The following is a 20,822-nucleotide window of genomic DNA, read 5'->3' as shown; positions in this document are numbered from 1 at the left end:
GCTCTCCTGTGCTGTGGTTAGGAGTGAGGTTGGATGTCAATTCTCATAAAAATTACTTCTTTATGTTGAAAGGTTCCATGAACTCAGTGTTATGTCTCTTGTAAAATGATATAACTACTAAAGGATACTTAGTAGCCGTAAGGCAGCTGCACACATGATGCAAGGCTCCACAGTGACATACAGCACCGTGTGTTCGAACACCTCCTTCCTGTCCCTGCCCTTTTCGTGACACCACTTCAAGACTTGGTCAATGGCAACCATTTCTGCGTGTCGGGTAGCCTGCAAGGACAGAGAGAAATTTCAGAATGTGAGCTTGGAACACAGGAAACTAGGAAAGGCCATAGTGATTCAAAAATAGTCACACTCCACCATATACAAGATCAGCAATCTTGAAGAAGTGATACAGGATTTAAATGCAACACAGAATGGCCCTCCAATTTTTGCTTTGCCTACAAAAGGATTCCAGGTGTGTTCTGCTTACTGCTGTACACCCCTTTCCTGTTCCATTTCCCTGCATCCATCAGAGTCTCAAGTGTGTTAACATTCTGCCACAATCAGAATGCATAGACTGACAGAGGCAAAGAACCACCTTTCACAGTACAAAGGCAGTTAGCGAAGTTTTGGATCAGCTGACAGTTTGTACAGGTCAAGTACTGGGTGCCTATGAGTACAGCATTGGAAAGATCAAGTCCAGTGGTGACCCAGATGCGGGAAAGGGCTTCAGCAGAAGCGGTGTAACAAGGGAGCAAGAGCGAACCATGGTGCAAAACCAGCACTTAGTTCTGAGCTGACTGACAAAGGAAAGACAAAGTGCTCTGTCGTTCTGTAGTGCTCAGTGAAGATGAGGTACAAAAAGAAAATGCAGGAGAAAATCAGCAGGTCTCAGCAGAATCTGTGGAAAGAGAAATGAAGTTAACCTTTCAATCCAAAGACTCTTCCTCGGGACTGCAGGAGCCTGTAAATAAGATATTTTACACTATTGTCAGTGGAGGAGATGGAAAATAAAAACCATCATTTTTGAGCCCATTCAGTTCTGAAATCATCATAATGGATTTGAAATTTCTGCTCTCTCCAAAGGTGCTACAAGGCCCACTGAGTTTCTCCAGCACTTTTCAGTCTTGATTTCAGATTTTCAGTATCTGCAGTATTTTCATTTTATTGGAGAAGCTGAGAGTTGGGGGTAGGACCTGGTATTCCCTTCATTGAAAATCTCGGAGAAAATGAGGACTGCAGACGCTGGAGATCAATTTCAAAAAAGTGTGGTGCTAGAAACGCGCAGCAGGTCAGGCAGCAGAGTCAACGTTTCGGGCATAGGCTCATCAGGAATGCCACATGCTTTATGCCCGAAACGTGACTTTCCTGCTCCTTGGATGCTTCCTGACCTGCTGTGCTTTTCCAGCGCCACCCTTTTCATTACTGACAATGTAGGTGACCGCACATTAACACATACCACCAGAGTTTAGAAGGACAAGGTTAGTCAAGGAATCAGCTGATGCTGCTAACCTTAATCTGTAGGTTATGAAGATGAAGTTAAGGTGCTTTTCGAGACAGTTCTGTTGGAATTTACTGACACTTTCAGATGTGGGATCACCTTTAACTGTGCATTGATGACACCAAGCTCTTCTCTTCCCAAAGTCCTATGACTATTTTTGTGATATCAGATTATCTGATAAGAACCAGCAGAATTACCTTCAGCAGGGTATCGAAGTATCTAAAGCCCATTCTTTTCACTAGAAACAATGTCCTTGCCATTGACTCTACCTTGACTGTTGGAGCTGGAGATGGAGCTAGATTGTTTTCTACTCATCCCATATCGGAGTTTCAAATCTCAGTGGACAGGGTGGATCATTAGGAACACCATGAGGTATCGTAGAGGAGACACGTGAAGGACAGATATGGAAAACAAGACTGGCAAATCAGCTCCTACTTTACTCTCAAATCTTCTCAGAACTTTCCAAAACAGTAGAACACTTTCAAACTTTCATGCATCTTGCAGCCTTCAAACCCAGGCTGGCATTCATGATTATGAATCCTTATCTGGTCTAAAAGACTTTGACATAATGTACATATATACCTGCTTTTGTCACCTGGGTTTTCAACAAACAAAATGCTTTGGAACGTGAGCTAAATTTTGACATTGGAAAATGTATACAATAGGCAAAGTCCAACTGGTCACCCATTTATCTACCCACTGACTATATTTGGAAGAGGATGGTCTGGATGGTAATAAGGCATTTATTTGACATCCCTCAATGTCATTATACCTCATAGTCTGTTCTGACACATTAGGCTTCAGACATTAACTTACGTTCTTGGTTTCATTCACTTCGTTCCTTCCCTGCCCCAAAATCTCATTCCGATAAACCATCAGACACCCGACAGGCACCTCGCCATTCTCTAAAGCTTCTTTTGCCTGCAAATAAAACAGACAGAACATTAACTCGCCTCAGGAACACTCCCTTGTTTAATACTCCTGCTGCAGCCACAATGGCAAAGAGTAACAAACCAAATTTGCGTTCCATAACCTGACAAACGCTGGAATTGAGTCACTGTAAAGGATTAAACAAGCAGAGATCAAAACAGAGTAGACTGTTCTAACTGCAAACCATTAGATATAGGAGCATAATCAGGTTCCAACCCATCGAGTCTGCTGCACCATGATCATGGCTGATATGTTTCTCAACCCCATTCTACTGCCTTTTCCCTGGAACCCTTGATCCCTTTATTAATTAAGAACCTATCTGTCTTAAATATACTCAATGGCTTGGCCTCACCCGCCTTCTCCAGCAATGAGTTCCACAGATTCACCACCCTCTGGCTAAACAGATTCCTCCTCATTTCAGTTCTAAAGGGTCGTCTCTTCACTGTGACATTGTGCCTCATCTCCCCTACTAGTGGAAACATCATCCCCACGTCCATTCTATCCATGCCTCTTAGTATTCCCTAAGTTTCAATGAAATACCCATCATCCTTCTAAACACCATTGAGTATACACACAGAGTCTTCAATCACTCCTCATATAAGCCCTTCATCCCCGGGGTCATTCTTTTAAACCTCCTTTGGATCTTCTCCAACGCCAGCACATATTTCTTTAGATGTGGAGCTCAAACTGTTCACAATACTCCAAATGTGATCTGACCAGAGCCTTCTACAGCCTCAGCAGTACATCTCAGCTCTTGTTTTCTAGCCCTCTTGAAATGAATATGAACATTGCATTTGCCTTGCTAACTGCCAACTGAACCTGCACGTTAACAGTATGAGAATCCTGAACTATGACTCTTAATATGCTTTGAGTTTCAGATTTCTGAAGCCTTTCCCCATTTCGAAAATAGTCTGCACCTCTACTCTTCCTCCCAAAGTGCATAACCTCACTTTTCCAAATTGTATTCCATCTGCCACTTCTTTGCCCACTCTCCTGGCCTGTCTTCGTCCTTCTTCAGCCTCCTCACTTCATCAATACTACCTGACCCGCCCAACTAGCTTTGTGTCATCTACAAACATAGCAACAACGCCCTCAATCGCTTTGTCCAGATCGTTAATGTACAACGTGAATAGTTGTGTCCCATCACTGACTCCTGCTGAACTCTAACGGACCTTGAGAAATCTAAACGCATTCAAACTTTGGAACAAAAAAGCCAAAAATCTAGTTGGACAAGAAATAAAATCAAACATAGGATAACTTCTCATATACTGGGGAGAAACATCTACTCTGCCTTATTATCCTCATATGAGGACAAGGTATATTGCCGCTGCCTGTTCGTGAAAGTGAGTGAAATTAGTTACTTACAGGTTCCTGTGGTACATTGATAGTGTCCCTATCTCTGAGTCAGGAGACTCTGATTCAAATCCCACCTGCTCCACAGGTGCGTTTTAACATTTCTGAACAGGCCTTTTACAAAATATCCATCTTGTAGTATGTGTTCTCAACAGTGTCTTAGAAAATAAACATTTAATCCAGAGATCTCAACATAACCTACTGACAAAGCTCATACCTAAAAACCCAAAACATTAACCTATATTGATAATACCTGCGGTGCAGTTTCAACATTTTAATTTCAAACAGCAATACCACCCCCTGGTGATAACCAATGGTACTGATGATCACCCAATATATTTTAAAAATGTACAGATATCTCCCCTCCCCACCCATAGGTTTGTGCTTAATACACTTGTTTCTGAAGAGGTGAATACTCTGGGAGTATTTTTACGGATGCCAACAGCCTTTGGGCACCTTACTCAAGTCAGCATCCAGATGTGAACTGACACACTAGCTGACTGCTGCAGGACCCAAACTGGTCCCTGTTCAACACCCACACAATCATAACTTCCAGTCAGATGGCTGCCCTTCCAGAGAACCCCAACAGAGCTTTCCTCTCAAGGATGGAGGCCAGCTGTTAGCTAGTAATCTGGTGAGTATACTACCCTGTGGGTCTCAGTATCTCAGAGAAAATGAGGACTGATCTCAGTATGTCTCAAGGCAATACATTTCCCTAAGTGGGGAGGACCAAGAGGCAGCAGGTCCAAAGCAACCTTTGCTAACTCAGACTGGGATATTAGCTGTCTATTGTATCCAACGTACTATTCTTCACCAGAAGTGTTATGAAGTATGTTATACATTGCACATCCTACCACACTGTAACCATCCATTTCTTCTTTTCAAAAGTGACACCCATAAGTCTTTCTTTAAAGCAATAAATCCATGAAATTTATGCAAAATATTGTACAAGTAAAATCAAATGCTTTCACGTGTAAAAATTCAAATTTGGAATTGGGCAGTCTAACTTGTTCTGATTACTTCACATTTCCACATACTTCTGATCACCATTCACCTGCTCACTTATCCAGAATCTATCTGCCTCAGCCTTAAAAGCATTCATTGCCTCTTGAGGAAGACAGCTCCAAAGACTCTCAATCCTCTGTGAGCAAAGAATTTGTCGTCGCCTATCTTAAAGCAGATCATCCCTTATTTTTAAACAATGACTGACCCACCGGCTCTAGATTCTCCCACAACAGCAAATATGTTCTCCACGTCAACCCTACCAAGGATCTGACAGGTTTTAATCGTCATCTCTTAGTCTTCTAAACTCCGGCAGACACAACTCCTGTTGCTCAATTTTTTCATACTACCAACAGTCTGATAGTGCATTGTTGAAGATCCAGCAAATCCTCAGGGAAGAAAGAAGCATGAACACCAGTGTCCTTGACCAGGCCAACGTCCCCAGCATCGAGGCACTGACAACCCTTGATTCTTAGAAAATAAACATTTAATCCAGAGATCTCAACATAACCTACTGACAACCCTTGGCTCCAAAGGACTGGGCATGTCCCCATGACTGACACGAGACTCCCCAAGCAGGTATTCTATTCCCAGCTCCAAAACAGCAGGGTAGCTCCAGACGGACAGAGGAAGCTCTTCCGGGATATCCTCAAGGCCTCACAGGTGAAGTGCAGCATTCCCACTGACACCTGGGAATCACTGGCCCAAGACTGTCCAAAGTGGAGGAGGAGCATCCGGGAAGACGTCGACCACCTAGAGACTAGCCATTGGGAAAAAATGGAAGCCGGGGGAACACATCGTAAGGAGCGCGTTGCCTCACCAATGCCCCAGCCACCCCTTCCCATAACACCTTCTGCCCCAAGTGTAACAGAGCCTGCGATAGCCCCATCGGTCTGCACAGCCACCTACAGACTCACCCTGAGAGCAGAAGAGAATCATCCTCATCTGTAAGGGACCGCCGATGATGAGTTAATTTCTTTATTTAGAAATGCAAAGAGACAAGGTTTTCAAATAAGTCAACAAGATTCACCAGATTGGTTCCAGAGATGAGGGATCTGTCTAATGAAGAGAGATTGAGCAGTTTAGGTTTGTACTCTCTGCAGTTTGGAAGGATGACATGAGAGCCAACTGAGGCATTTAAAATGCTAAAGGAAATTAGCAAATTGTGGTGAAGAAAGTATAGTTGCTCATGTGGGGCAATCTGGAACAGAGGTAATAATTTTAAGTAATGGGGTAGCAGATTTAAAACATAGATGTAGTCAAACTATTTCTTTCAAAGGGTCATGAATCTGTGGAACCTATTACCTGGGTGTGGTGGATGCCAGATCATTGACAACTGCATTGAAGGAGATAGACAGATTTTGAATTAGTAATGTGTTGAAGGGTTATGGTGAGTGGGCAGGAAAGTACAGTTGAGGCTTGAGGGGCTGAATTGCCTACTCCTGCTCCTAGTTCTTAAGTAAAACAATCACTTAAAGCTTTCACAATGTGCAACTGAAGAATTTTAAAAGTAAATATTTGTGGAGTTCAAATGATGAGTGAGAGTAGTTCTGCATACTATAATCAGCTATTGGTTTTTAAGACCAGTCAGTATTCAACAATGGCCAGAGTGCCTATAACCAAGTGTCTTGGCTCTCAACATTTATGGCTCATGGCTTACAAACTCCCACAACAGGGAGTTATTACAAACTTTGTGAAAAGATTTGTAGCTCGGGTGCTCGTTGTTGTGGTTCTGTTCGCCGAGCTGGGAATTTGTGTTGCAGATGTTTTGTCCCGTCTAGGTGACCAATGTAGTGTACAAAATCCCATGCAAGGACTGCACAAAACACTACATAGGACAAACAGGAAGACAGCTAACGATCCGCATCCATGAACACCAACTAGCCACAAAATGACATGACCAGCTATCCTTAGTAGCCACACACTCAGATGACAAACAACATGAGATAGACTGGGACAACACTACTATTATAGGACAAGCCAAACAGAGAACGGCCAGGGAATTCCTAGAGGCATGGCACCCATCCACAGATTCAATCAATAAGCACATCGACCTGGACCCAATATACCGGCCACTGCAGCGGACAGCTGGAACTTATAACCGGAAGCGGCAGATACAAATCACTATAAATGCCGGAGGAAACATCACAGGAGGTTCCCAAGCACTGAGGATGTCACCTAGACAGGGTCGAAACATCTGCAACACAAATTCCCAGCTCAGCGAACACAACCACAACAGGGAGTTATTACAGCCAGACTGTCTGCTCCAAACTAAAACTATATGAAATATTGTGTGATCTTGATAGTTAGTCACTTACATTTTGTCAAAACTTCAACATATGCAAAGGTATGAGATACAGGGGGGAACTGCAAGAACCCTTTAATGCAGTGACTGGTGATAACCCGGTATTTGCTGTTTCATCAGAAGGAGATAAACTTAAAAGACTGTGCCCCTATATATAATGTTTTGTTTTAAACCTTTACAGAAAATATTTCGGGTTAATGCCTACAATAAATTAAAATGAGTCTTCCTGGGTTCAGAAAGATGAACCCCAGGCGATGATGACCAAGGATGCTAAGCAGTTCCAACTGGGGTGGTGAACACTTCATCATGCCTGGTGTGTTGTGGGAAGTCAATTCTATTCAGAGATACAGCAAGGCATATCCACAAAAAAATGAATCTCTGGAGAGGGATTAGTCAGCTTGGTTGGCAGTGTGGCTGGTAAAGCTGTGGACAGGAAAGTTGCTGTCTCCCTAGCTGCTGTCTTTGAGAAATGAACAGAAACACACGGGTGGGTGGCAGGCATATTCTTGAACTGGCTTTGGTCAGGGCAACCAATCCTGGGGATGTAAAGGGCTACTTCAACCATGACAACAGGCATGTACCCTCAATAATACTCTGAAAGAACTGACTCAGAATCTTCCAATGCTGATCTCTTGGGGCTCCTCTTTCATGTAATGGCTGATGGTGAGAATGCAATGAAAATGAGGAAGACCCATGAGCGGCAGGAGGAGACTCTGCGATCGACCAGTTGGCCGCCCTAGAATTACAGGACAAATGGTTTCCTGGAATCACACGCAGGCAGATTCAATAGCTCCAGGAATGGTGTAGAATGGCTGCAAAATCCAGTGTTCCGTCATAAAATCAGATTTTCAGCTTTTACGCCAAGTACAAGCTCCCGATTTTGAAGGAAGGAAAGAAACGTGAGATGGAGTTAAATTTGTGCGATATGTATCCACTATTCAGCAAAGCTTAACAATTCACCTTCGTAAGCAGCGAATAGGAAGGAGGGATTGTGAACACTAGAGGGAGCGCAGTGCTTTGGTTGTATTTGGTGGGCCTTCCTTCAGCACCAAGTGCTAGCGATGCAGGTGCCTGAGGGCCTTTGCTGATCAAACATTTCAGCTACCTCAGTCCACCAACAGGCTCCTGCCTCACTGAATCAGATTAATCTGCACTACGGGCATCAGGGTAATTACCTCTGGGGCAGTGACACAGAATATACAAACATGCAGAAACTGAAGCAGTAAATATTGACCAGCCTTGACTGTAGGCCACTCCAACAGAGCACCCATGAGCCATGCCACTGATTCCAACACAAGCCTAAAGGATGGATCTATGGGATAGATCCAATATCCTGTTCTGAGAAAGGGTCATTTGACCTGAAATGTTAACTCTGGTTTCTCTCCACAATGCTGCCAGATCTGATTTTCTTTCCCAGTGATTTCAGTTTTTGTTTCTAAGAGTCTGTTGTGTGCCTTTCATCTCTCCCATAATCAATGGTGCACTGCAATTCTATTTCAGTGAATGTTGTTTGAATTATTGCAGTAAACTCTGGGCTGCCAACCCTGATGTGGAGGCACATTTTCATTGAAGCTCCCTTTAGATTTCTTTCCTCACGCTCACATTTTGCAGAATGGAGAGGAAGGATTTAGTCTTTTCCAAGTTGAACCCACTCCTGCTACTGATGGTTCTTGACATTCCAAACCAAACCCAAAATGGCAACACTAAATTCCAGCTCATCATAGCTGAGGTGCCCGGTCCCCCAAACACAAATAAAAGACCTAAAAGAAGTTCACACAATATACTCCAGAGGACTGCAAAGTATGTTACAATAAATGGGGTAGTTCTCAAATATCATTCAGATGGTGATATAGGAAACACAGCAAGTTTTCACTCATACAAAGGTGATAAATGACCATATATAATCTTTAGGATTAAATACTGTCCTGGATACTACAGAATATGATCACAGCCCTTCTTTACAACAATCTGCCACGTATGGGGGCAGATGGCTCAGCTGAAGTTTACAACACATCCTGCCAGGCTTCAATTTGACTCTGTGTTGCTGATGAAGCCTTATGACTTGTTCAGTTCCTTCAAAAATTAACCTTCTCTATTTTGAGTCAATCATAAGCCCAGGACTCCCAGGGTGTGTTTGAGGCTTTGATTCATACACTCAACTTAATGCTGTAATTTCACCTGTGAATCAGCAGCTAAACATCAGCATAAACCAAACTTGGTTACTCGCTCATAAATACAAAGATTATGTTGACATCTCATCATGCCATAGCTGATCTTCATAAAAGCATGATGTCAATGTGAAATCTTGTAATGAATATACCTTTATTGTAATCTTTTGGACTTGGTGAAAATTATATATTTGACTGCAATAGTTCAGAGAAATTACATGATAATTTTCATTTAATGTTGCACCTTTCAGCAGACTATTATTAGATAATGCAAAAACTACAAATTCACTACATGACATTTGGTAGTTGTATTTTACCTGAAATTCAGCCTTTGAAAAATCAAGACTACAGGTATCTCTATAACTATCCCAGCTTTTTCCCATCAAGGAGAATACTCTCTCAACCTTTGCTCCTTCAGGTAAATATCACTAGTGAATACAAGTTTAGCAAATTCTTGCAAGTTCTAAAAACAGGATTGCATTGCTGTGGAATAGATTTCTCCTGATCAACATGCTGTCATAGTAGTATAAGAATACCATAATATAGATAAATAATAGTATCTCGAAGCTGAACATTTTTGTTAAGACCACATCTTTCTATTTTATTGATTGCTGAATGAGAAAAGGACTGTTCTAATAATTGAGGGATTGTTGTGGAGTTGTTGCACGTTTTAAAAGCAAGTTATTGGACACTCTTTGGAAGTGCTTTTTACACAACTGCTTGTTCAAACAATGGGTGAAGCCTAGTTACAGATAAGCTGGAGTCAAGAGATGTGCACAAGTGGACTTCTGCTGGCCACAAGTAGCTGATTTGTCTATGAAATGGTCACCGATTATCAGTTGTACATGCCTGCTGCCCGTCAACAACAATGTGATTGGCTCCTTGTTAGCTAAACAGTTTGTGGATACAAATGAAGAAGATGCCATTGGTTCTCTGAAAAGGACAGATCTATCCTTTTTGGAGAAAGCGAGGACTGCAGATGCTGGAGATCAGAGTCGAGAGTGTAGTGCTGGAAAAGCACAGCATCTCAGGCAGCATCCGAGGAGCAGGAGAATCAATGTTTCAGGCATAAGCATCAGGATCAGGATCCAGGGGTGGCACGGTGGCTCAGTGGTTAACACTGCTGCCTCACAGCACCAGGGTTCCAGGTTCGATTTGGGCGACTGTGTGTGGAGTTTGCATGTTCTCCCCGTGTCTGCATGGGTTTCCTCTGGGTGCTCCGGTTTCCCCCCCACAATCCAAAGATGTACAGGTCAGGTGAATTGACCATACTAAATTGGCCACAGTGTAACTAACAGTGTTAGGTGCATTAGTCAGAGAGAAATGGGTCTGGGTGGGTTACTCTTCAGAGGGTTGGTTTGGACAAGTTGGGCCAAAGGACCTATTTCCACAATGTAGGGAAGCTAATTTAATCTAATCTTAACTAACTGCCCTCTGCCTCCTGCAAGTGAAAGTACATGGAGAAAGAAGATCGAGAAGCAGTATGTCCTGACAAGTCAAAAGGATCATCTCAGCAAACCCTGTGAACAAAGACGGTTGATCTATTTTCCCAGTCTTTTCCTTCACCCATGTCACCAATGTTTCATTTATCTGTGTCTGTATGTGGGTATTGGTAGGACATATAAAGAGGTTACAGTTTTTAACCTAGTAAATTTATTTGTTAACAGTTCACAATTGTTTTTCTGTAGTTAGAAACTATTTGTAATGTAGCATACATTATAAATAGTCATTCTTAATAAGTACAGAAACCTGGGTCCAAAAGACAGGTAAATTGGGGAATTTGGTGTACTTTTAGAAAACCTTCAACATTTGTGATAACTCCAGAAAAGCAGGGCTTGATTTTTAGCGTTCTACCCAAAGTGAGGGTTAATGCTTTACATACACTTAGCTGTGTAGTCAAACTTAAGACGTTCATGATTCAAGCATAAACATTTCAGTGAAAATAATGGATTGCTACTTTTCAGGTCAAACAACTTATATAAACTTGTGGCTGGATATAAGTAATTAAATAGCCTGTTATTTCTTTCCTTTGGTGATTAAGGGGTTAAGCAGAGCATGCTGTGCTCAGTAGCCAGAGAAACCATGCACATGTTCTTCTACAGAAGAACAAGCAGTTCATATAGAGAGGGATTTGAATATACAGTTGTTTTACGTTGACTTCTTTAAAACATAAGGAACACGTAGATGCAGATCAGTAGATAGATGGTGACTAAGTTTATATTTGGCCGTGTTATGGCTGAGATGGAGGTGCACACTGTTTTTCTCCAGCCCTAGTGCTGTTGGCGTTTAGACTAATTTGGCAGGAGATGGGACAGAGTGGCGGTAGAATAGCATTGTTGCACAGACAAGCATAAAAGAAAACAGGGGGTGTAAATTACTGCAATAAGGAGGAATGATATTTCATAAAGTTCTTCAACTGAGGTCATATTGCTGAGAGGGTACTTTGGATCTCCTAACAGTCAGGAAGAGACAGATGGACAGATATATAGGTAAATATCAGAAGTATAAAAATAATAGGGTAATAATACTAGGGGATTACAAATACCTCAATACTAACTGGGATAGTCAAAGTGTGGAAGGGTTGAACGGATCCGAATTCTTAAAATGTATCCAAAAGAGCTTTTACACTAGGACTCATAATCCAACAAGAGAAGGGCAGTGTTGGATCTAATGTTAGGGAATAAATTCAGGCAAGTAGAAAAAGCTCTCAGTGGGACAGCATTCTAGTGACGGTGACCATAACTCAGTAAGACTTCAGGTAATTATGAAAAAGGATAAAGATGGACAGGAAGTAAAGATTCAGAATTTGGGGAGTGGAGGGTTTTTTAAAATATAAGACAGGATCTGGCCAAAGTGGACTGGAAGCTACTACTTGCAGGAATATCGACATCAGAGCAGTGGGATTCATTCAAAAAGGCTAATAGTGAGTGTGCACGGTCAAAATGTTCCTCTAAAGGTGAAGGGTTCAACCAAAAATCCAGAAAACCCGGAATGTCAACTAATGTACAAAACTGGACAGCAAACAAAAATTAAAAGAAAAGAAATTGAGAGCGCAAATTTTCCACTCCTCCCTCCAACCACAACTCTCAACATACTTGTCCACCATTCTCATGATTCTCAACATCCCCACCACTCTCTAATCCAGAACACTCTAACATACAAGAATAGAATTAGGCCATTTGGCCCATTGAGTCTACTCCTCCATTGATTATGCCTGATATGTTTCTCAACTCCATTCTATCACCTTTTTCCCCTTAACCCTTGATCCCCTGTCTAAACAAGAACCTATCTCTGTCTTAAATATATTCTGAGACTTGGATCCACAGCCTTCTGCAGCAATGAATTTGACAGATTAACCACGCTCTGGGAGAGAAAACTCCTCATCTCAGTTGGAAAGAATCATCCCCTCACTCTGCAGTTGAGCTCTCACATCCTAGTCTCTCCTATTAATGGAAACATCTTCTCCATGTACACTCTATCCAGGCCTCTCAGTATTCTGTAAGATTCAATGAGATCACCCTTTCATCTTCATAAACTCCATCGAGCATAGACCCAGAGTCCTCAACCACTCCTCATGATAAGCCAGTTTATTCCCGGGATCATTTCTGCAAACCTCCTCTGGACCCCCTCCAAGGCCAGTATATCCTTACTTAGATATGGGGCCTGGAACTGCTCACAGTATTCCAAATGCAGTCTGACCAGAGCCTAATATAGCCTCAGCAGTACATCACTGCTCTTTAGCCCTGTCAAAATGAATGCTAATACCCCTCTCAACAACACCATTCTCCCACCCAACTTTCAATACACCCCCACCCCTTATTAACACCTCCCTAACACCCCGCCAACTTGCAAAATCCTTCCTCAAATCCATTTTGCAACTCTACTCTCAACACCCCCCATACCCAAACCCATCCACCCCACCCACCCCCAACACCCTGCCGTCCGCCCCGCCCAACCCCCAATACCTAGCACCCAACACCCTGCCGTCCGCCCTGCCCAACCCCAACACCCCGCTGTCCGCCCCGCCCACACCCAAACACCCCACCGTCCGCCCCAACCCCCAACAGCCCGCTGTCCGCCCCAACCCCTGCCGTCCACCCCGCCAAACCCCCAACACCCTGCCGTCCGCCCCCAACGCACAACACCAAGCCGTCAGCCCCGCCCACCCCCCAACACCCCGCCGTCTGCCCCACCCACCCCCAACAACCTGCCGTCCGCCCCAACACCTCGCCGTCCGCCCCGCCCGACCCCCAAACACCGTGCTGTCCACCCCGCCTGACCCCTAACACCCCGCCGTCCGCCCCCGCCCAACTCTCAAACACCCTGTCCACCCCGCCCAACTCCCAACACCCTACCGTCCACCCCGCCAAACCCCCAACACCCTGCTGTCCGCCCCCAACGCACAACACCCCGCCGTGCGCCCCGCCCAACTCCCAACACCCTACCGTCCACCCCGCCCAACTACCAACACCCCGCCGCCCGCCCCGCACAACCCCCTGCTGTCCACCCCGCCCAACCCTCAAACCCCCAACACTCCGCCGTCTACCCCACCCAGTCCCCACACCCCACTGTCCGCCCCATCCCCAAACACCCAAACACCCCACCGTCTACTCCCCCAACACCCAAACACCCCACCGTCTACTCCCCCAACACCCCGCTGTTGGGGGGTTGGGTTGGGTTGGGTTGGGCCGTCCGCCCCGCCCCAATCACCACACTCACCCCTCACCCCAATCATCAGCCCCCTCACCATGGTGAGCGCCCTCTCCACCCACTGCTCTCGCTCTGTTTCTGTGGCGGCTGGAATCCTGCTCCGTCCCCTTCCCCATGGCGGGGCCGGGGCGGGAACCTCAAACCGTGCCTCCTCCTCCTCCTCCTCCTCCTCCTCGCGGCGGTGAACCCGCCGGAGCCCTTTCCGGGACGGACCTTCCGGCCGACAACCCGAACCCGTTCACAAAAACAAAACCCACCCCTCATTAAAATATGATAAAACCCGAGGCGCGCGACACTCGCCGACGGAGGTGTGTGGGGAAAAAAACAACGGGGCTCGACGTTAACAAACCTGATGTGTGTTTATTTTATTTGTGTGGGTTTCTGTGAAAGGGGGGGGGGGGGACTGAGACCGGAACGGAAGGCGCGGGGTGTTGTTGCTAGGGGCCGGGGGGAGGGGAATCACTGGGAGCCCCGGGAGGCGGTAAAGCCCGGAGCCTGGAGCCTGGGCCTCGGGCTCGAAGAGAATCCAAAGGCCCCGGGCTCGGCTCAGCCTCGATTACCGGGTGTCACCCACCCCGGGCTGGGGCCTCGGCTCTCAGGCTTCTCTCCCCCCCCCCCCCCCCCCCATTCCCCGCCGGCGAGATGCTGCGGTCCGTCTGGAGCTTCGTCAAACGCCACAAAAGGAAATTCCTGTTCGCCGGAGCCGTGCTGGGAGGTAATGTCAGCTCCGGCGCCGGGGTTCTCTGCCGCCGAACCCCGGGAGATGAGGGAGGTTGGGGGCGGGAGCCAGAAACGCGCTCCGGGAGGTTTTCATTCAGATATCGTCTTCCCCGTCCCCTCCGAGAATCCCTCTGCAGCCCGAGGCGGCCCGCTCGTTCATTGGAATCCGGGCGGCCGTCTCCGCGAACACCCTCACCCCCCCCGCGGCAATAATGAGAGGGGGGGGTGTGGAGAGGGGGCGGCGGGGGGGGGGGGGGTGGAGAGGGGGCGGCGGCGGGGGGGGGGGGGGTGGAGAGGGGGCGGCGGCGGGGGGGGGGGGGTGGAGAGGGGGCGGCGGGGGGGGGGGGGGTGGAGAGGGGGCGGCGGCGGGGGGGGGGGGGTGGAGAGGGGGCGGCGGGGGGGGGGGGGTGGAGAGGGGGCGGCGGGGGGGGGGGGTGGAGAGGGGGCGGCGGGGGGGGGGGGTGGAGGAGAGGGGGCGGGGGGGGTGGAGGAGAGGGGGCGGGGGGGGGTGGAGGAGAGGGGGCGGGGGGGGGTGGAGGAGAGGGGGGCGGGGGGGGTGGAGAGGGGGCGGGGAGAGGGGGGCGGCGGGGGGGGTGGAGAGGCGGTGTGGAGAGGGGGCGGCGGGGGGGGGTGGAGAGGGGCGGGGGGGGGTGTGGAGAGGAGGCGGGGGGGTGTGGAGAGGGGGCGGGGGGGTGTGTGGAGAGGGGGCGGGGGGGTGGAGAGGGGGCGGGGGGGTGGAGAGGGGGCGGGGGGGGTGGAGAGGGGGTGTGGAGAGGGGGCGGGGGGGGGTGTGTGGAGAGGGGGCGAGGGGGGTGTGGAGAGGAGGCGGGGGGGTGTGGAGAGGGGGCGGGGGGGTGTGTGGAGAGGGGGCGGGGGGGGTGGAGAGGGGGCGGCGGGGGGGTGGAGTGGGGGGGGTGGAGAGGGGGCGGCGGGGGGGGGTGGAGAGGGGGGCGGCAGGGGGGGTGGAGAGGGGGCGGGGGGGTGAGGAGAGGGGGCGGGGGGGTGAGGAGAGGGGGCGGGGGGTGTGGAGAGGAGGCGGGGTGGGGGTGTGGAGAGGGGGCGGGGGGGTGGGGTGTGGGGAGGGGGCGGGGGGGGTGTGGAGAGGAGGCGGGGGGTGGGGTGTGGGGAGGGGGCGGGGGGGTGTGGAGAGGGGGCGGGGGGGGTGTGGAGAGGAGGCGGGGTGGGGGTGTGGAGAGGGGGCGGGGGGGTGGGGAGAGGGGGCGGGGTGGGGGTGTGGAGAGGGGGGCGGGGGGGTGAGGAGAGGGGGCGGGGTGGGGGTGTGGAGAGGAGGCGGGGTGGGGGTGTGGAGAGGGGGCGGGGTGGGGGGTGTGGAGAGGGGGCGGGGGGGTGGGGTGTGGGGAGGGGGCGGGGGGGGTGGAGAGGGGGGGTGTGGAGAGGGGGCGGGGGGTGGAGAGTGGGGTGGAGAGTGGGCGGGGGGGTGGAGGGTGGGGTGGAGAGTGGGCGGGGGGGGTGGGCGGGGGGGTGGAGAGTGGGCGGGGGGGTGGGCGGGGGGGTGGAGAGGTGGGCGGGGGGGTGGAGGGTGGGGTGGAGAGTGGGGCGGGGGGGTGGGCGGGGGGGTGGAGAGTGGGCGGGGGGGTGGGCGGGGGGTGGAGAGTGGGCGGGGGGGTGGGAGGGGGGGGGTGGAGGGGGGGGGGTGGAGAGTGGGTGGGGGGGGTGGAGAGTGGGCGGGGGGGGGTGGAGAGTGGGGGGGGTGGAGAGTGGGCGGGGGGGGTGAGGAGAGGGGGCGGGGTGGGGGGTGTGGAGAGGAGGCGGGGTGGGGGTGTGGAGAGGAGGCGGGGTGGGGGTGTGGAGAGGAGGCGGGGGTGGGGGTGTGGAGAGGGGGCGGGGGGGTGTGGAGAGGGGGCGGGGGGTGAGGAGAGGGGGGCGGGGGGGTGAGGAGAGGGGGCGGGGTGGGGGTGTGGAGAGGAGGCGGGGTGGGGGTGTGGAGAGGGGGCGGGGGGGTGGGGTGTGGGGGAGGGGGCGGGGGGGTGGAGAGGGGGGGGTGTGGAGAGGGGGCGGGGGGTGGAGAGTGGGCGGGGGGGTGGAGGGGGGTGTGGAGAGTGGGCGGGGGGGTGGAGGGTGGGGTGGAGAGTGGGCGGGGGGGTGGAGGGGGGGGTGGAGAGTGGGCGGGGGGGTGGGCGGGGGGGTGGAGAGTGGGCGGGGGGGTGGGCGGGGGGGTGGAGAGTGGGCGGGGGGGTGGAGGGGGGGGGTGGGGGGGGGGTGGAGAGTGGGTGGGGGGGGGTGGAGAGTGGGCGGGGGGGGGTGGAGAGTGGGGGGGGTGGAGAGTGGGCGGGGGGGTGGAGAGTGGGTGGGGGTGGAGAGTGGGCGGGGGGGGTGGGGTGTGGGGAGGGGGCGGCGGGGGGTGGAGAGGGGGCGGCGGGGGGGGGTGGAGAGGGGGTGTGGAGAGGGGGGCGGCGGGGGGGGGTGGAGAGGCGGTGTGGAGAGGGGGGCGGCGGGGGGGTGGAGAGGGGGCGGGGGGGGTGGAGAGGGGGTGTGGAGAGGGGGGGCGGCGGGGGGGGGTGGAGAGGCGGTGTGGAGAGGGGGCGGCGGGGGGGGGTGGAGAGGGGGCGGGGGGGGGGGTGGAGAGGGGGTGTGGGAGAGGGGGTGTGGAGAGGGGGCGGCGGGGGGGGTGGAGAGGCGGTGTGGAGAGGGGGCGGCGGGGGGGGGTGGAGAGGGGGGCGGGGGGGGGTGGAGAGGGGGTGTGGAGAGGGGGCGGGGGGGGTGTGTGGAGAGGGGGCGAGGGGGTGTGGAGAGGAGGCGGGGGGGTGTGGAGAGGGGGCGGGGGGGTGTGTGGAGAGGGGGCGGGGGGGTGGAGAGGGGGCGGCGGGGGGGTGGAGAGGGGGGGTGGAGAGGGGGCGGCGGGGGGGGTGGAGAGGGGGCGGCAGGGGGGGTGGAGAGGGGGCGGGGGGGGTGTGTGGAGAGGGGGCGGGGGGGTGGAGAGGGGGCGGCGGGGGGGGTGGAGAGGGGGGGTGGAGAGGGGGCGGCGGGGGGGTGGAGAGGGGGGGGTGGAGAGGGGGCGGCGGGGGGGGGTGGAGAGGGGGGCGGCGGGGGGGGTGGAGAGGGGGCGGGGGGGGTGAGGAGAGGGGGCGGGGGGGTGAGGAGAGGGGGCGGGGGGGTGTGGAGAGGAGGCGGGGTGGGGGTGTGGAGAGGGGGCGGGGGGGTGGGGTGTGGGGAGGGGGCGGGGGGGGTGTGGAGAGGAGGCGGGGGGTGGGGTGTGGGGAGGGGGCGGGGGGGTGTGGAGAGGGGGGCGGGGGGGGTGTGGAGAGGAGGCGGGGTGGGGGTGTGGAGAGGGGGCGGGGGGGTGGGGAGAGGGGGCGGGGGGGTGTGGAGAGGGGCGGGGGGGGTGAGGAGAGGGGCGGGGGTGTGAGGAGAGGGGGCGGGGTGGGGGTGTGGAGAGGAGGCGGGGTGGGGGTGTGGAGAGGAGGCGGGGTGGGGGTGTGGAGAGGGGGCGGGGGGGGTGTGGAGAGGGGGCGGGGGGGTGAGGAGAGGGGGCGGGGGGGTGAGGAGAGGGGGCGGGGTGGGGGTGTGGAGAGGAGGCGGGGTGGGGGTGTGGAGAGGGGGCGGGGTGGGGGTGTGGAGAGGGGGCGGGGGGGGTGGGGTGTGGGGAGGGGGCGGGGGGGTGGAGAGGGGGGGGGTGTGGAGAGGGGGCGGGGGGTGGAGAGTGGGCGGGGGGGTGGAGGGGGGTGTGGAGAGTGGGCGGGGGGGTGGAGGGTGGGGTGGAGAGTGGGCGGGGGGGTGGAGGGGGGGGTGGAGAGTGGGCGGGGGGGTGGGCGGGGGGGGGGTGGAGAGTGGGCGGGGGGGTGGGCGGGGGGGTGGAGAGTGGGCGGGGGGGTGGAGGGGGGGGGTGGAGGGGGGGGGGTGGAGAGTGGGTGGGGGGGGGTGGAGAGTGGGCGGGGGGGGGTGGAGAGTGGGGGGGGTGGAGAGTGGGCGGGGGGGGTGAGGAGAGTGGGCGGGGGGGGTGAGGAGAGGGGGCGGGGTGGGGGTGTGGAGAGGAGGCGGGGTGGGGGTGTGGAGAGGAGGCGGGGTGGGGGTGTGGAGAGGGGGCGGGGGGGTGTGGAGAGGGGGCGGGGGGGGTGAGGAGAGGGGGGCGGGGGGGTGAGGAGAGGGGGCGGGGTGGGGGGTGTGGAGAGGAGGCGGGGTGGGGGTGTGGAGAGGGGGCGGGGTGGGGGTGTGGAGAGGGGGCGGGGGGGTGGGGTGTGGGGAGGGGGCGGGGGGGGTGGAGAGGGGGCGGGGGGTGGAGAGTGGGCGGGGGGGTGGAGGGGGGTGTGGAGAGTGGGCGGGGGGGTGGAGGGGGGGTGGAGAGTGGGCGGGGGGGTGGGCGGGGGGGGTGGAGAGTGGGCGGGGGGGTGGGCGGGGGGTGGAGAGTGGCGGGGGGGTGGAGGGGGGGGGTGGAGAGTGGGTGGGGGGGGGGTGGAGAGTGGGCGGGGGGGGTGGAGAGTGGGGGGGGTGGAGAGTGGGCGGGGGGGTGGAGAGTGGGTGGGGGTGGAGAGTGGGCGGGGGGGTGGGTGTGGGGAGGGGCGGGGGGGTGGGAGGAGGGGGGTGGAGAGTGGAGGGGGGGTGGGGGGTGGAGGGGGGGGTGGAGAGTGGGCGGGGGGGTGGAGGGGGGGGGGGTGGAGAGTGGGCGGGGGGGGGTGGAGAGTGGGGGGGTGGAGAGTGGGCGGGGGGGTGGAGGGGGGGGTGGAGAGTGGGCGGAGGGGTGGAGGGGGGGTGGGGGGGGGGGTGGAGAGTGGGCGGGGGGGGGTGGAGAGTGGGGGGGGTGGAGAGTGGGCGGGGGGGTGGAGAGTGGGTGGGGGTGGAGAGTGGGGCGGGGGGGTGGGGTGTGGGGAGGGGGCGGGGGGGGTGGAGGGGGGGTGGAGAGTGGGCGGGGGGGTGGAGGGGGGGGTGGAGAGTGGGCGGAGGGGTGGAGGGGGGGTGGAGAGTGGAGGGGGGGGTGGGAGAGTGGGCGGGGGGGTGGAGAGTGGGCGGGGGGGTGGAGGGGGGGGTGGAGAGTGGGCGGGGGGGTGGAGTGGAGGGGGGGGGTGGAGAGTGGGCGGGGGGTGGAGTGGAGGGGGGGGGTGGAGAGTGGGCGGGGGGGTGGAGTGGAGGGGGGGGGTGGAGAGTGGGCGGGGGGGTGGAGGGGGGGGTGGAGAGTGGGCGGGGGGGTGGAGGGGGAGTGAGAGTGGGCGGGGGGGTGGAGGGGGGAGTGGAGAGTGGGCGGGGGGGTGGAGGGGGGGGTGGAGAGTGGGCGGGGGGTGGAGGGGGGGTGGAGAGTGGGCGGGGGGGTGGAGGGGTGGGTGGAGAGTGGGCGGGGGGGTGGAGAGTGGGCGGGGGGGCGGAGGGGGGGGTGGAGAGTGGGCGGGGGGGTGGAGGGGGGGGGTGGAGAGTGGGCGGGGGGGTGGAGAGTGGGCGGGGGGGTGGAGGGGGGGGGGTGGAGAGTGGGCGGGGGGTGGAGGGGGGGGGTGGAGAGTGGGCGGGGGGGTGGAGGGGGGGGGTGGAGAGTGGGCGGGGGGGTGGAGAGTGGGCGGGGGGGTGGAGGGGGGGGGTGGAGAGTGGGCGGGGGGTGGAGGGGGGGGGTGGAGAGTGGGCGGGGGGGTGGGGAGGAGTGGGCGGGGGGGTGGAGGGGGGGGTGGAGAGTGGGCGGGGGGGTGGGGGGGGTGGAGAGTGGGCGGGGGGGTGGGGGGGGGGTGGAGAGTGGGCGGGGGGGTGGAGGGGGGGGTGGAGAGGGGGTGGAGGGGGGGGTGGGGGGTGAAGGGGGGGGTGGGGGGTGAAGGGGGGGTGGAGAGTGGGAGGGGGGGGGTGGGGGGTGAAGGGGGGGTGGAGGGGGGGGTGGAGAGTGGGCGGGGGGGTGGAGGGGGGGGGTGGAGAGTGGGCGGGGGGGTGGAGGGGGGGGGTGGAGAGTGGGCGGGGGGGTGGAGGGGGGGGGTGAGAGTGGGCGGGGGGGTGGAGGGGGGGGTGGAGTGTGGCGGGGGGGTGGAGGGGGGGGTGGAGTGTGGGCGGGGGGGTGGAGGGGGGCGGGGGGGTGGAGAGGGGGGTGGAGAGGGGGGTGGAGAGAGGGGGGGGTGTGGAGGGAGGTGGGGTGTGGAGAGTGGGCGGGAGGGTGGGCGGGGGGGTGGAGGGAGGTGGGGTGTGGAGAGTGCGAGGGGGGGGTGGAGGGGGGGGTGGA

At 55.3% G+C, this 20,822-nt stretch overlaps 2 protein-coding genes across 5 annotated transcripts in view; one reads left to right on the top strand and one right to left on the bottom strand.

The window, feature by feature from the left end:
- The window catches only part of adat2 (adenosine deaminase tRNA specific 2), a 30,971-nt gene extending 16,198 nt beyond the window's left edge, over window positions 1-14,773 (bottom strand). Inside the window, exons 1-3 of one of the 2 annotated variants that reach the window (XM_072580298.1) lie at window positions 14,659-14,773; window positions 2,309-2,413; window positions 129-279 (exon numbers count right to left, since the gene is read on the bottom strand). In XM_072580298.1, coding sequence (XP_072436399.1) covers window positions 129-279; window positions 2,309-2,368 — 211 coding nt within the window. In that variant the 5' untranslated portion in view covers window positions 2,369-2,413; window positions 14,659-14,773. Of the gene's footprint in view, window positions 1-128; window positions 280-2,308; window positions 2,414-13,997; window positions 14,128-14,658 lie in introns of those variants that run through there. The other variant, XM_072580297.1, reaches the window with a different exon arrangement.
- The window catches only part of pex3 (peroxisomal biogenesis factor 3), a 55,065-nt gene continuing 48,395 nt past the window's right edge, over window positions 14,153-20,822 (top strand). The window contains exon 1 of one of the 3 annotated variants that reach the window (XM_072580294.1): window positions 14,153-14,268. Coding sequence is in view for 1 of the 3 variants with exons in the window: in XM_072580293.1 (XP_072436394.1) it covers window positions 14,603-14,675 (73 nt within the window). In the remaining 2 variants the exon portion in view is untranslated. Of the gene's footprint in view, window positions 14,269-14,294; window positions 14,315-14,418; window positions 14,676-20,822 lie in introns of those variants that run through there. The other 2 variants (XM_072580296.1, XM_072580293.1) reach the window with 2 other exon arrangements.

The sequence above is a fragment of the Chiloscyllium punctatum genome, chromosome 11, assembly GCF_047496795.1.
Source record: "Chiloscyllium punctatum isolate Juve2018m chromosome 11, sChiPun1.3, whole genome shotgun sequence".
In the NCBI taxonomy this organism is placed as follows: Eukaryota; Metazoa; Chordata; class Chondrichthyes; order Orectolobiformes; family Hemiscylliidae; genus Chiloscyllium; species Chiloscyllium punctatum.
The sequence above is the reverse complement of the archived record's forward strand: the minus strand, read 5'-3'. Positions and strand labels throughout refer to the sequence as shown.